The 16439-nt window shown below is 38.6% G+C and overlaps 1 protein-coding gene across 2 annotated transcripts in view; it reads right to left on the bottom strand.

Annotated features, from left to right (window-relative positions):
- Positions 1 to 16439, bottom strand: part of pdlim2 (PDZ and LIM domain 2 (mystique)) — an 86421-nt gene that overhangs the window by 41188 nt on the left and 28794 nt on the right. For both annotated transcript variants that reach the window (XM_079827939.1, XM_079827940.1), the window contains exons 2-4: positions 12546 to 12677; positions 8459 to 8610; positions 1183 to 1246 (exon numbers count right to left, since the gene is read on the bottom strand). In XM_079827939.1, the coding sequence (XP_079684065.1) occupies positions 1183 to 1246; positions 8459 to 8610; positions 12546 to 12641 (312 nt within the window). In that variant the 5' untranslated portion in view covers positions 12642 to 12677. The remainder of the gene's footprint in view (positions 1 to 1182; positions 1247 to 8458; positions 8611 to 12545; positions 12678 to 16439) is intronic.

Here is a 16439-nt window from a genome sequence, read left to right as displayed (position 1 = left end):
TTGACAAATGCGATGCAGTACCTGCTTGAGCAGTCGGTTATCAGTTGTAGTGGTTGTTGTCGTGGAATAACAGCCCACACTAGATGGCGCAATTGAAGAATCCCAATTGAGTATTGCAGAAAGCCGTTTAAAAATATTAATGCACTTAGCATGAACAAGTTTGTAAAAGGACTGTCGGTGCCAGGTAAACGTAAAGCCTTACAGGTAAATATAACCCTTTATAATCATTGATGCAGTGTACTGGATTCGGCGAGACGTGACAACAAATTTCTGACATTAAACTGATGCCCGTTCCACTTCTGACGTACTTCGCGCTCTGGAATGTTCACTGTCACGTCCAGTGTAAACGGCCTCAAGACAAGAAAATATGATGAGGCATATCTCGCCCTCAGATTCACCAGTACAACGGTGGGTGATGACGAGTACCACAGTGTTTTTCATGGCTCAAAATATTACCTTCTGACAGTATGAAGCCGAACAAGTTGAGAAGCCACTGAGAGACTCATCACAAACACAAAGAGAAGCATGTTGAAGTTGAGAAGTTGTAACACTCCAAGCAAGGTCCATGTCTTGGAGTGTCTTTATAAGGGTTCATGTAGGTGGGGGACTTTGGGGGGGGGTGGGGGAAATTTTTCTCTACAAAAGGGGACTGGGCAGAAAACGTTTGGAAACCACTTGTATAAAATGCAGCATATACTATAAAGAAACAAGGGCATAAACAAACATTAAAAATTGTGAATTAATTCAAAAATTTAAAAACTAAAGACTGAAGAACAATTACATTTCAATTAAAAAAAAAAATTAATTAGCCACTTTTAGCCACTCCTCTCCCTCTTACAGTCTCTGAACACAGTCCCTTTGCATGTGTCAAATATCAACAGTTAAAAGAGATAGTTCACCCAAAAAAGACAAATGTAAATTATAGTGTAATTTACTCATCCTCATTTTGCTTCAAACCTGACTTTTATTTCCTGCTGAGTGCTGACGCTCTTCTAAAGAATATTTTTTTTTTGGCCCCCTTTGACGGACACACGCAAAAATCTCTTTCAATATACCTTCTTTTACCATATGTTCCACAGAAGAACATCAGTCATACAGGTTTGGAATTACATGAGGTTGAGTAAAAGACAGAATGTACATCTTTGGGTAAACTAACCTTTTGATATTTGCTTTTTTACTGACCTGGAAGCGGCCAACCAGTTGCTCTGTGATTCCATTGGTCTGACCGGGAGGAGGAGGAGCAGGTCTGTGTGGAAAGATTCAAACATTAATACAAGGCATTTTATTTTAGTATGAAAATGATTAGTGTTGTTTAAAACTTCCCCAAACTTTACTGTTAATCTGGGTAACTTTGTTTAAGCATGGTTTTATGAGTAAGTTTCTGGACAAATTTGACAAAACCAGGAGATGCCAGCATGTTTTAGAGGTGAGATATAGTAGGTTACTTTGATAAAGTAGCTGGATAAACTTAAAACTTCCTTCAAAAGAAAAGAAAACCTCAAATTATCCTGTGACTTTTAGGCTATGATTCCTATGAAGTAAATCTGGCACAGACAGAGCCACACAGGAATCCCCTTAAAACTGGCTTTTTTCAGAAATTAAAGGTAGTGACATTTTCTTCCTCATCTGGAAATGCAGATACTGGTACATTTAACAAAATGCAGAAGGCTGAATGAGCGTGAATATAAGTTGATGAAATTCAACAGAGAAAAGACAACACAGACTTGTTTAAATACATTAGCAGAACTCGTGACCAGGAAGCGCCACATGTCTGAAAATGTTTATTTATCTTTAAATTAATCCCTGGCATATGTTCGCTACAGAAACCTCTTTATAGCTTCATGAGCAAGGAATGCCACACAAGGGCCTGATTCAGAGCTGGTAATCTACATCTTCAGAAACCAGAAAGGCTTTCTTTATTTCTCATGAAGCGAAGATCGGTTTTTGGAAAATATTACTTTATTTCTTGAAAATTGTGTTCTATAAAACACCCACTGCACTTGTATCCCTTCACTCCACCATAGTTACTTAAAAAGGGAAAAAAGCTCATCAATTAGGAAAATGGGTTCACTCTAGCCACAAATCTGCTTTATTTGTTGAACTATTTCTGCTTCAAACTAAATTCAAGCCTTGGTCCAATGTAGGAACTTGACACTCCTGAAACCCACACTTCATTAAGAGTGCTTTAAACAGTCAGAGTTGATGCAGGCCTAAAGAAAAAGAGGAGTCTTTCCATTCCTGTTAATGGGATGTTTTACTGCAAGATGTTTTACTTAGTAAGGGAGAGCATCCTCCTATCGATGCCAGTAAAAACAAGACATGAACAGCCCTGGCGGACACATACATTTTACTCAGCCTCTACCTTTGCTGCTAATACTTGCAATTGTTTTATCTCGCTAACTTTGTTTCACTCCATTTCATCCTAATGTCATACTCCCTTTGATTGATTCTTTCCTCCTATAGGATATTCGGTAATCCCCCATCACCGTTCATCCAGGGCGGCAGTGGCTCAGTGGTTCATGTAGGTTGTCTACAAACCGGAAGGTTGGTGGTTCGATCCCCGGTTCCACCTGACCAAGTGTCGAGGTGTGCATGAGCAAGACACCTAACCCCAGCTGCTCCCGACGAGCTGGATGGCGCCTTGCATGGCTGACACCGCCGTCGGTGTATGAATGAGTTTGTGAATGGGTGAATGTGAGGCAAAATGTAAAGCGCTTTGGATGGCCGTAGGTCTGTTAAAAGCGCTATATAAATGCAGTCCATTTACCGTTCCTTCTGTCTCTGGCTCAAAGCTGAGGTGGTCTGTAGCTGAGGTTTGGAAGCATCTAAATGCAGAAATAGTGTTTTGATGCGTGTGGTGGCATTTTAATGGGGACAAACTAAGAAATGCAGATTAGATTAGATTAGATGTTGGAGATGATGACCAATTGAATCAAAGTAAGTGGGCTTTATGAATTCCAGCGCGATGCTTTAATTAACTGTCATAAAGTGCGAGGTAAGATGTTAAATGATCAACAGAAATAATCTGTGATGCAAACTAAAAAAACATTGTACAATTTTGCAATCTTTGAGATCAGCTCAGACATTACATTATAAACACAACAGGTGGTCAATATTATCTTTGCAGAGACAGACAATCAAGGTGAGAATAGGTTGTCTGTACATGGAGCTCTGACATAAATTAGCACAGATTCAAAAGCTTTTAAACCCTTGGCATGAAGATGGAATTTCAGCACAAGTACTGACATGCTTTAGGGTCTAGAATCTAACCACGGCAAACTTCTTTAACAATATAAGTAATTAAATAAAAGACTTAAATGTTTAAATTAATCTACTAAATTAACATCCATGTTGTTAAAATGATTTTAACAGTTTAAACATTTTAAAAAGTGTTTAATTACTGTATCAGTGGTGTCACCAAACATAACTGCAAAAACAAAAAAACATTTTAGTCGGCAGTCCTAAGCCAAAGTCTGAGCCAATGTCTGCAAATCCAACATTAGGGATTCAATTTTTTAAACAAATAATTACTTTAAACTACTGAGAGCCATCTGCTGGAAATTCAACCCCAAAATATTTTGTAGTAATGTTTATTTTTATTTTGAGATTATCCAAAAACTACTTATTAATTCAGAAATTTTACAAAATGAAAGGTACTTCACCTAATCGGATTATTTTCTTTTCTTCATTTGAAGCTTGAGGACTGCAAACGCCCAGATAAGAAACAAAAACAACTGTGCAACAATTAAAATTGAATACAAGAGAGTAATAGTAATACATTATAAACATGACTGAAGCTCTTGTAAAATACTGCACAGTGCTGATACACAAATCTCTGACAGCATAACTGCTGATTATAATGGAAATTTAGTTTGGTAGTTTGATGTGCAGTCTAATCTAATCTATACCAGTATCCATGGTTTATAAATTTAAAATATTCGCATCATGGTATAAATAGCACAATCTCTACTTAATGACAAACATCTAGACATACATACAGTGATACCAGCCTTATAATTCACTGAAAGCTCAATACTGTTGAGTTGACATAAGAGCAAATCAGAAAATAAAAATTCTGTTCCAACTGCTTTCACTCTGGTCGATACTCAACACCACCTCACTCAAAGAACTTGAGGAAATGCCGTTTGAACAGCAAGGCATTTTTACACTGACGTCATTCACTTGTGTGCCCCTTTTAGTCCTCAACAAGGTCATCAGCAAGGATTGACTGTCAACATATGAGCCTCAGACGAAAGTTTAGCATGATATTGCTGAAGAGGACTAAAGCACCTTGTCTTCTGATGCTCCTGTGCAAAGATCTACACCATGAAAGACAAATGCAGCATCGCTGATACCATCCATAACAAATTCCCAGCAAAATTCTTAGCAACTTCTTCCGTATTGCAACATGATTTCTGGAGCAACTTCTTGTGACAACACATTTATTTTTTGGAAGACGTTGCATCAGAGTGTCTTAAGGCACTACATGTACTGCAGCATTCCGGTCATATTTTCAACTCACTAGAGATTAAATCATTACATAGAGTCTATACAAGAATGTCACAGAAAAATGTAGCGATAAAACAAGAAAAGGAGAGAGAGAGAGAGAAAAAAACAACAACTATAAAACCACATGAGACAAACATCAAAGGGTCTTCACCAGCGGGAGAGTTAGCGCAGTAGCCATTCCTACTAGACTCTGTAACCGAAAGCCAAGAGTTATTTGTGACCGAGATGAAGACCTCCTGACCAGTGTTGGGAGTAACTAACCAACACTACCAACAATACTAACTATATTTATCAGTAGCTTGAAAATCTCAGAAAAGTATATTTCAGTAAAAAGATTATCCCAATGCTGTTCAGGTCTGTGTTTTGTGCGAGTTTCAGTTGGTGTGCTGATAAAGTGTCTGATTTGCAAGAGGAAACACTAAGGAAACTCATTCATGCCAATAATTCTTCAAACTGAATTAAAGACCTGAGTGAGTCAATGTCCCTCAACTATTACATACTGTAGGTAAGTTGTTGTAGGATAGATTATTCAGAAAACTACAAGGGGCAAGTAGAGCAAGAAACCTCCATAAAGTATACTAATATGAACTTAGAGGGCAGACACACACCCTCTTCCTCCAATACTGTGGGCTACAGGAGATACACACACACACTGCTAGTGTGTGCCATTGTCGGTCCAGTGTTGTTTCTGGCCTGGTCAGAGACATGAGGTCAGAAGGGAAAAATGTACTCACATGGACACAGGGCTCAAAGTGCATGCGTGTAAGAGAGCAAAGGTACATTTGTGGCCAGAATAGTGTTTACTGGTGCTGACATCTAAAGATGACGAAAATTAAAGAGTCAGTAAGATTACTGAACAACTAGTTGACTAATTGATCTTAAGAAAGTCCTGTATAATTAGACTGGTTTTGGGTTCATCTGAACTCAATGTGTTTTAAGGGGTGTTTATGTAAGACAAGCTCTTTAGGAGCAGCGCAATCATATGGAACATCCACGTGATGTAAAAGAAAAGTGATTCATCTGACCAGGTCACCTTCTTCCATTGCTCCGTGGTCTGCTTTCGGCGGTGGACAGGGGTCAGCATGGGAACCCATCTGGTCTGCGGCTATGTGGCCCCATACGCAATAAACTGTGATGCAATGTGTATTCTGACACCTTTCTATCAGAACCAGCATTAACTTCTTGAACAATTTGAGCTACAGTAGCTCATCTGTTTGATCGAAACACAGGTGCCAGCCTTTGCTCACCACGTGCATCAATGAGCCATGACCCTGTCGCCAGTCCACCACTGTTCCTTCCTTGGACCACTTTTGATAGATACTGACCACTGCAGACTGGGAACACCCTACAAGAGCTACAGTTTTGGAGATGCTCTGACCTAGTTGTCTAGCCATCATAATTTGGCCCTTGTCAAACTCGCTCAAATCTTTACACTTTCCCATTTTTGTTGCTTCTAACACATCAGCAACTATTCAAGCGCTATAAGATGCAAAAAAAACAAAAACTCAAATCTGTACTGGTGCACAGTCTGTGAAGCGGCTCTCTGTGAACAAACATCCGAAACGTGCGCACAGAATGCCGCTCCAGAGCAACTTCTTTTGCACTTGAAAAGACAAAAACACACACAATTATGTCAAAATTCTCATTTAGTTGAGGATCCTCTAAAGCACAGTCTTAAATTAGTTGAAAAGTGTTAAATTAACGTAAAGAGTTAGGATGTGTGTCAGATCCGTGTCATGTGCGTCAGGTCTTAAAATGAGAGCAGCCAAATAAACCTGCTTCTGTCTGTCATTAATGTAAATCAAAGAACAAAAGACAAAGAGAAAATCACTCACTGCTCTTGACTGAATAACTGTTGTAGCTTTAATAATGATTAATCTATATTCAATTTATAATTAATGCAGGGAAGACTGTGCAGTGTTTGATTATTCAATGTCTGTATATTTACCTGTAAGACCTGAAAACCTTAAAGCACTGTTTACAAGGTTACATGGGTCAAAAAAATGTTTTGCATTTTAGCAGGGCAGGTAACATGTATTTACAATAGTAATAACTATAAATTATGTATAATTACATGTAACTAACAAATCCTAATCTTACCCTAAGCCTATAATAAGTACATGTAGTTAATTAATATTACTCAGTACTTAAAAAGTATAATTCAGGGCTCCAGAGTGCGACTAAATGGTCGCATTTTGCAACTAAAATTTGAGAGTGTGCGACTGAATTTGTATCCAGTCGCACATGTGCGACCAGTAAATTTGCCCGCTGTCGGTACTGGAGAAATTAAGAAAATACACTTAATAATTATAATTGATAGACGTTATGTCTGGCAAATTCTATCTTTGCCAGCCGTCTCTATATGAGATAATATTAAACCATTTGTCCGTGATGCATTTTTGCCATTCGCAATCCAGAAGAGAGAGAAAGAGCGCTCTCTCACGTGGAGCTACAGCGAACACAACACCACAGTCAGCTTAATGAGTGACGATGGCCAAGAGAACTACACAAAAGTTTAGTCTGCTTAAACTTTAGGTATGTGCTGTGATATTAATCTAATTTTATTTTCGATTTTGGCTTCCAAGAATTATAAAAAGATGGATGAGGTAAAACTATTCCTATAGCCGTGTTCCGTCGAGCGCGACATCCTTCCCGTCACAGCACATTTCTCCTTAAACCTAAACTAAACGTCAGATTCAGTGATTGTTGTAAACTGCAGTCTCTACTTTTGCTAAACTGCGGGATGTGTTTGATAATAAAGAGCTATTAAATGCACAATAATCCGCGCAAGAGACGCTGTTTCCAACTTCAAGGCGCCTTATGTGTGTGTGTGCTGCGAAATGGACCGACTTGCACTTAATATTTTAGGCTTCGTGTGCGCGTCTAAACCATCAAATAAACAACAAATAGCCGGTGTCAAAATGACCGGATTGGAGAGTAGTTATTTTAACAGTTTATATCTTAAATGGGCGTAAATAGTTTGCAGAAATAGGAGAATATGATATTATTAGTTCTACATTCGATCGGTCTTAAAGGGGCAGCGTCTAAACCAGCTGATGATTGAGCCATTAATTCGAATCGAACAAAAGGCAAATAGAAAATATTCACATCTCTTGATTTAATAACTTTAGCTTTTGTAAGCATTAATCTATCAATTTATACAGTGAAAACTATGCAGTGTTATTTTACATTTCATTACTTTATTAGATTTCTTTGCAGGTTTGTTCTTTACTGTAATATTTAATGTTAGCAGACCTTCCGAATGCCTGCACAGTGGTCCATTTACAAATAGATGTTTTATATTTTTGTTCAAACTTTGCGGTTTCTTTTGCTATAGATATTTTACTTTTGGGATTATAAAGCCATGTTAATTATGTTCTTAATTATGTTTTTTTATATATATAAAAAAAAAAAAAAAAAGTATAATAAAAAGAACCGGTAAGAATACTGTCAAAGTACCGGATCAATAAGCAGTATCGGTAAGAGTAGTAATACCATTAAAACTTTAACGATACCGATCCCTATTAGTAATACAGTGGAAATTAGTAGATTTGGTTAGCATGTTGATTTACGGTGTGCGCCCCTAAAATTTCTGGTTGTGCCCCTAACATTTTCTGTTGGGGGCCACTGTGCTCCTAGTGAAAAAAGTTAGTCTGGAGCCCTGTAATTACACTGACATATTGCAAATTGCAAGCCGTTTTTGAGATATCAGCTTTTCCCCATAGACGTATAGAGAAGTTGCCCAAAATAGCTGCCTGGAGGCATTGACAATATGGCCTTTGGACTTTGAAGTCACTGAGTGAAACGATTTTGATATTTCAAAATGTTACGACATTATTATATTTCATGAACAACCATCATTTCAGTCCAGTACTAATGCACTTGTACACATTACTGACCACCTGAGAAAATATTGAAAGAAAAACAATGTAAATAAAGGGACCCTTACCGTTCTACGAGCAGTTGGAGTTGTGTCGTGCAGCTCTTGATTTTGTTTTGTGCCTCTACGTTCAGCATCTCGCCAGTATTGAGTCCATTAATCTCCATGATGATGTCATTGGGCTGAAGACAGGCCATCTCTGCCTTACTGCCAGCGTTCACCTGTGGACAAAAACATTCAACCAATTAGAACTCTTTAGTCTGAACCGCTAATAGATGTGGCTTCAAAGTCTGTGGCCCAATGAGAAGAAAGCTATTAAATTGGTGTCAGCAGAGGTATTCCATAATATATTTTTTTAAATATGTTTGCTTAAACTACAACAAGAAACTATTTGGTTTTCGGTGACACTGTATATTGTACATTGTGCCAATTCTGCTCATTTATACGAAGATAAATGTAATTTGCCAATATTGAAAAGGTGGGTTGAATTATTAGTCAGTTATTTTATTGTGTATTTATTTACTCAATTTGTATTTTGTTTTACGGTGTGCAAATTGTACTGCTAAAAAATTATGGGGAAAAAAATATGATTGTTTTCTGATTGGTTACTTTAGTCAGTCAATATTGCAGTCAGAGTGGCCAAACAAACGGAGCAATGTTTTAAATCGCGCCACAGACTTTCACGTTTGCGATATCAACCGACCAATGGGCCTACTTATAGTGGCGTTATAGTTGGCAGAAAGCCTAAAAACAACTATACAAGGACTGCTGTTAGTTGAGCAAAGCTTAGAATCCCCTCAAGACTCAACAGTCAATAAGGCCACAGCCTCATTAGTAGGAGAAGAGGAAAGCAACACCTCAGCCTGACTCAAAACACTCAAACAGCATGGCACAGAGAGGCTTTGCAGACTGCCAGTCAGCTGTTGTTGCTGTTGTTGTTGTTGATGTTGATGTTAGCTGAAAGCAGAGGGGCAGAGGTGCCATGTCTGAGGACCTGCTCGAGTGCCAATTAACGGTTGCTACAGAGACGCACAATGGAGCGCAGCTTATGTAATCAGAGTACGCCTCGCTTCACATGGAGCCTCAATATACACAGATCAGGCATAACATTATGACTGTATAGACCTGTCCTAATAGTGTGTTGGTCCCCCTTTTGCTGCCAAAACAGCCCTGATCCGTCGAGGCATGGACTCCACTAGACCCCTGAAGGTGTGCTGTGGTATCTGGCACCAAGTTTTTAGCAGCAGATCCTTTAAGTCCTGTAAGTTGCGAGGTGGGGCCTCCATGGATCAGACTTGTTTGTTCAGCACATCCCACAGATGCTCAATTGGATTGAGATCTGGGTGATTTGGAGGCCAAGTCAACACCTCAAACTCGTTGTGCTCCTCAAACCATTCCTGAACTCATCCTGCTGAAAGAGGCCACAGCCAACAGGAATACCGTTTCCATGAAAGGGTGTACATGGTCTGCAACAATGCTTAGGTAGGTGGTATGTGTCAAAGTAACATCCACATGGATTGCAGGACCCAAGGATTCCCAGAAGAACATTGCCCAAAGCATCACACTGCCTCCGTCGGCTTGCTTTCTTCCCATAGTGCATCCTGGTGCCATGTGTTCCCCAAGTAAATAATGCACACGCACTCGGCCATCCACGTGATGTAAAAGAAAACGTGATTCATCAGACCAGGCCATCTTTTTCCATTGCTCCGTGGTCCACTTCTGATGTTTACATGGCCACTGTTGGTGCTTTCGGCAGTGGACAGGGGTCAGCATGGGCACCCTGACTGATCTGCGGCTATGCAGCCCCATACACAATTAGCTGTGATGCACTGTGTATTCTGACACCTTTCTATCAGAACCAGCATTAACTTCTTGAGCAATTTGAGCTACAGTAGCTCATCTGTTTGATCAGTTGGGCCAGCCTTCACTCCCCACGTGCATCAATGAGCCCAGGACCCTGTCTGCGGTTCATCACTGTTCCTTCCTTGAATCACTTTTGATAGATACGGACCACTGCAGACCGGAAACAACCCACAAGAGCGGCAGTTTTGGAGATGCTCTGGCCCAGTCATCTAGCCATCACAATTTGGCCCTTGTCAAGCTCAATCAAATTCTTACGCGTGCCCATTTTTCCTGCTTCTAACACATCAACTTTGAGGACAAAATGTTCACTTGCTGCCTAATATATCCTACCCACTAACAGGTGCCGTGATGAAGAGATAATCTGTTATTCACTTTACCGGTCATAATGTTATGCCTGATCTGTGTATTTATAGCTAGTTTATTTTTTATAAATCTCGATGTGTGCGTATAAAATTGGGCACGCACATTGATCAATGCCTTTTGTGTTTATACATCAGGCCCCAGCTCCACTTGCCAACTTGAGGTAAATGCTGCACCATAGTATCGCTCTTTACAACATCGTACACACATAACAGTAATTAATATAATCAGCCTTTTTTTTGACTACGTTATCAAACAGCTAATAATGTTTTACTAATGTTACACAAATCATGCTCCCATTCACAATCTCAGAGTCAGACAGCTGCCTTCTAACAATCAGTATTCTTAGAAACGCTTTGAACAACTCAGAACTTCAGGTGGAGAAAGGCATATAGTTCATCATAACATCGTTATATACATAATAGACCTGCAATATTGTTAAATCTACCAGATTATTCATATCAACAGAAAAATATACCTGGCTTCTCCTGAGTCTCCACTGCTTCAGAGCAGTTATAGTTACTGATAAAGTGATTTTCGCTGTAAGTTATCAGTCCTTTTACTCAAGTATAATTCAGGTACTCTTTACACCTCTGGAATATACTTACCCTTTCCGTATGATAGCGAAACATACCTGAGAAACAGATTACTCTCATACCTAACTGCAGATTTGAATTATGCAATGACTGTCAGTGGTGTCAAGTATTTTTATTGGAATATCTAGGTCAATTGGTAGTTTTCGGGAAAGTTTCTGAGGTTTGTCTCAAGCAACTCAAATCGCAAAAGTATTAAAACATGTATGTGAAAAACTTGAGGAATCATGGAGAGTCAGTAAGGGTTAGATTAGACAAAAACAAATGTAAGGAGGGGAGCAAAAGATTTGTGCCCATGCCAAACTCCTGCCACTACACTCTGACCTGTCTCTCCAGGAGGCCCTTTGGATCCCTCTTAAAAACACCCCGTGCTGTTCTATTCTGTGTTTCTTACAAGCCCTCTTAATACCAAAGGTCTCCTGCACTGCATGGACACCGTTAGGCACTCATTTTCTTCACATATTGGCTGCTGAGGGCACAACACAGCCCTCGAGGACTGAGACGGTTAAATCTTTAAAGGGATAGGGTTAGAGTGGGTTGGGAATAATAATGAGAAACAATAAGGATAATGAGAGGCACACATTTTTAAAGTCTCAGTGTTTTTAAGTGGTTTAAGTTTAAACCCAATGGTATTCTGGATTACAGTGCAGATGTGACCAGGATCTGAATGGAAAGGTTCCATTAGCTGCCTTTAATTAGAAACACTGTGGTGTATTTCTGGAACACAACATGGAATTAGTTTTTGTAAAAATGAACTTTTTTCTAGTTGAGAGGAACTGTTTTGGTTCGATTTGAAAATTGTCTCAAAGCCCATGAAAAACAAAAATAAATGGGTTCCAGACTAGGTGGCAGAAGTACAGCAGATTCTGAACTTCTCACATGAAAAACAGTCTTTCAAAAATGCCCGAGTGTTAAAGGCTTGAACACAAAATAAGTAGATTGTTAAACCCGTTACTCAGATTCACGTAAAAGTGTGAACGCAATGATTCACGCTGTGGCTAAACTTAACTCTTGCACACTGTGGTTCAAAATATTTTCTATTATTCTAAAAAGAGAATGGAAATACCTGTAAGGAAAAAGAAGGACAAAAACAATAGCTTGACCATCCACAATGCAATACAATAACCAGGAACTTCCTCTTTAATTATCCAGTTCTTGTTTGGTTGAAGTAGTCAAGGAGACAGTGCAAACAGTTAGACACCAGTGAATAACTCAAAAAGTAAGACGTTATATTAAGTGTTTAGGTATGAGGGTTCATCTCCTTGGTTTTTGCATTAGTGATTAAGGCAATGAACTATGTTCTGGACTGGTTAACCTTGGTTAACAGGGATGAAAATTACCTTGGAAACGGTTATGGCTTTCTTGAAGTCTCGCCCGCCAGATATTCTGAATCCCCAGGGGGACGGGCCAATCAGATTCACTGTAAATGGCATCATGTGACCAGAGGCTGCTACCCAATGCTCTCAGGAGTGCTGTGGAATGATTAAAAAAAAAGAAGTGTGAGAAGAGAAAGACAAAAGTTGAAAAACCGACAGATGCAGAGACTCAGTCAGGTTTAATTTGACATCAAGCTGAAATGCCACAGATGCATCTCATAGTTTCCACAACTCTGAGCCCCTGGCTGCTGTTGAAAGGTAAACTGCCTTCACCTGTTCTTCAGTACACCTTTCATCCCATTCCACATGACTGCAGCTCAAATCCACCGACACTGTAGCAACCAAGAATCAATGAAAGGTGCCACATGACTGACATTCCTAGAGTGTGTTGTTAAAGATGTAGTACCCATAAGGAGAGTGTGATAGCACTCTAGAGTCAGTTTGAGTTTCTTAACCCCGAAAATTTAATATTTGCTGCGTTTACATGGACCCTAATAATGTGATTATAATCGGATTAGTAGCACAATCAGAATTATTATTATTTATTTTTTTTATTCACATGTAACCACGTCAATCGGAATGAATTGGCCACATCTGATTAAAATTTAATTTGGATTGTAAGGGGTGGTTTATTCCTTTTGTAATCCGATCGAGAGGACATGTAAACACTTGATCGGATTAAAAAAAGAAGAGTACTGCACATGTGCAATGACGTAGAAATAGCATAATTATGCATGACGCGTAGAACGTGCTGTTCTTCCTGTTGAATAAAGCGTCATAAACGAGTGTCATTCTGAAATTATCTTTTCACCCAGCGTCTGTGGAGCAGGACAACTTTCCACCAGTCCTCGTTTTGGACTCATCCACAGGTTTTAGGTGTGGGATTGGGCGTTTTTACTGTTTGATAAATACAAGTAGCACGGCATAACGGTTCATGTGCTCGTCGTCGCCTAATTAGGACCCGAAATCGTAAAGTCTACTTTTTAAAACAAAGAAAAGGAGGACGGTTAGTATGCAACAGCAGTGGAAACTCTGTATATTTGTGCAGTTGTCAAAAGATTAAAAAGGTGCTTTATGCAGGTTATTCACTTTACTAAAGCAGAAAATGACCATAATACACTCTAAAAAAAAAGGCTCGTAATCATAGGGGAACCTTTTTTAGTGCTATATAGCACCAATTTTGGTGCTTCAGTGGTTCTTCAGCGGTTCTTCAGAGGTGCTATATAGCACCTTAGTCAAAGAACCGGTGAAGAACCTCTGAAGAACCGCTGAAGAACCTCTGAAGAACCGCTGAAGAACCACTGAAGCACCAAAATTGGTGCTATATAGCACTAAAAAAGGTTCCCCTATGATTACGAGCCAAGAACCATTTTTGGTGCAATATAGAACCTTTTTTTTTTTAGAGTGTATGCTTGTAGATATGTAGGAAACATGCTAAATTCACAGACTTGTTTCTCAGAAAAACAATGCTACAGCCAGTTATTCTGCTTTGAAATGTGTGTTCCGTGTTGGAATGTCTGTTTTTGTTTTGGTCTGTGCGAAACCACGTTTTCCAATTTAGCCAATAGTATTTCAACACCATGGGTTGCCAGTTGGTGGAAAACACATCGTATTGCAGCCATGAAAGCCAGCAAACAAACTGGGTCAGAAACCGCAGATTCTAACTGACCTTAAAAGCCTCAGCATCTATCTAAAAATCTCTATGAACGAGAGCATATTAAAACGTGAATAAATCAACTCATAAACTTAAAGTGGCTTCCATTGTCCATGTAAACATAGGTTTTGTCTTCAATATAAATTACTAAAAATGGTTTCAAAACATAAAATCCACTTAGCTAGGGATGCACTGAAATTTCGGCTACCGAAATGGTTTGAGGGCTGAAATCAGTGACTGAAACAGACGTTTAATTAATGTTCTCCAATGACACAATTTGACTGTTCAGCTTTAGCTAATTGAGTGTTGATTTTTTTTTTTTTTAAGGTTGATTATTAATTTATTATTTATTTATTTATTAGTCTTTTTTTCACTAAGGAGCATCATTTTTATCAAGTAGTTTGACAGCTGTAAAAGTAGATTTAAAATGTTAAAACAATAAAAAAAAGTTTAGAGATTGTTTTAATCAGACCATTAGTCACCAGTTTTAAATTTACTTATTCACAGACATGAATCAAATGTCTACACAGCTTAAAATATCTGACAACACAACTGACCCATTAAAAAAAAAAAAAAGCGACAACAAGAAAACTTGGTTTGAAAACACTGACCTTTCTGAAGAGAACTTCATTTAAAAGCATCATTGCATTTTTTCAACATATTTTATATTTGTGCATTTCTAAAAACATTTAAAACATTAAATCTTACAACAATATTTTTGGAGTTGTAAATTGCAGTGTTCATGCAGTCATGCCACCTCTGAGCTTCATTAAATAGTCTGTGTAAAACATGTAAACGTCACTATGGATGCAGCTTCGGTTTCCTATAAAATAGAGGAAGATGCTGATTTCAATACTGATTTCGTTGGATTGGTAACAGTATTACTCAAAGTGAATTTGTTGATAAAATGTAAGATTTTGACATGAATGATGACATTAAATAAGGTTAGGAAAATATTCCCCCTTTTAAAAGATGCTCTGGAAATCAATTTGACAGGGCAAGTTAGAGTAAATCAAAAAAACATTTATACCACATACAAAAATTAGTGCATTACAGCTATACAGGCTTAAATAATGTTTGAGACAGTGGTTTTCAATGCTGGTACTAGGGACCCTCCACCGCATCTCACTTATCTGACACACTTAAAGGGTTAGTTCACCCAAAGATGAAAATAATGTAATTTATTACGGGTTCCACACCCGTAAGACCTCCGGTCAACTTCGGAAACACAAATGAAGAAATTTTAGTTGAAATCCGATGGCTCAGTGAGGCCTGCATAGGGATCAATGTAATTTTCACTCTCAAGATACATTAATGTACTAAAAACATATTTAAATCAGTCCATGTGAGTACAGTTGTTCAATATTAATATTATAAAGTGACGAGAATATGATTTGGATCGCGTGTCAAACCGCCAAACTGCTGAAATCACGTGACCTTGGCGCTCCGAACTGCTGAATCGACTCGCTGATTCGTTTCCGCTCCGAAGCTTCATGAAGCAGTGTTTTGAAATCGGTTATCATTATATAAAGTCTTCATTTAGTTTTTGGCGCACAAAAAAATAATTCTCGTCCCTTTATTATATTAATATTGAACCACTGTATTCACATGGACCTATTTAAATATGTTTTTAGTACATTAATGGATCTTGAGAGTGTAAATTACATTGATGCCTATGCAGGCCTCACTGAGCCATCGGATTTCAACAAAAATATCTTCATTTGTGTTCCGAAGATGAACGGAGGTCTTACGGGTGTGGAACGGCATGTAATAAATTACATTATTTTCATTTTTGGGTGAACTAACCCTTTAAAACCACAATTTTAAGAGATATTCTAAGAATTTTGTATAATCCCTTTAAGGATCCTGTAGAGTCAGCGAAGCTCTGGGCTGCAGCAGCCTTGTACAAGATCTCACCAAGGTCTTGATGAACTATTTACCTTACAGCTAAAACATGCCTGAACTCTCCGATGCAAAGCTTCAAAAACCAAGACAAGTGACATGAGAACTGGATTTGTTGTTAGCATATGGGTTCTGTAAAGTGATCTGTAATGTTTTATCTACCTTGTTTTTAGCGCAAGAGCAGATGCAGCCCTTTGTAACAAAAAGTGTCCGGTTTGATGTATTGTCACACTGGTTTGTAGCGCAAATAACTTATACTGCACAGTGTCATTCTTCTGGTCATTTACCTAAAACAGATAATG

The sequence above is a fragment of the Gobio gobio genome, assembly GCF_949357685.1.
Source record: "Gobio gobio genome assembly, chromosome: 10".
NCBI lineage: Eukaryota > Metazoa > Chordata > Actinopteri > Cypriniformes > Gobionidae > Gobio > Gobio gobio.
The sequence above is the reverse complement of the archived record's forward strand: the minus strand, read 5'-3'. Positions and strand labels throughout refer to the sequence as shown.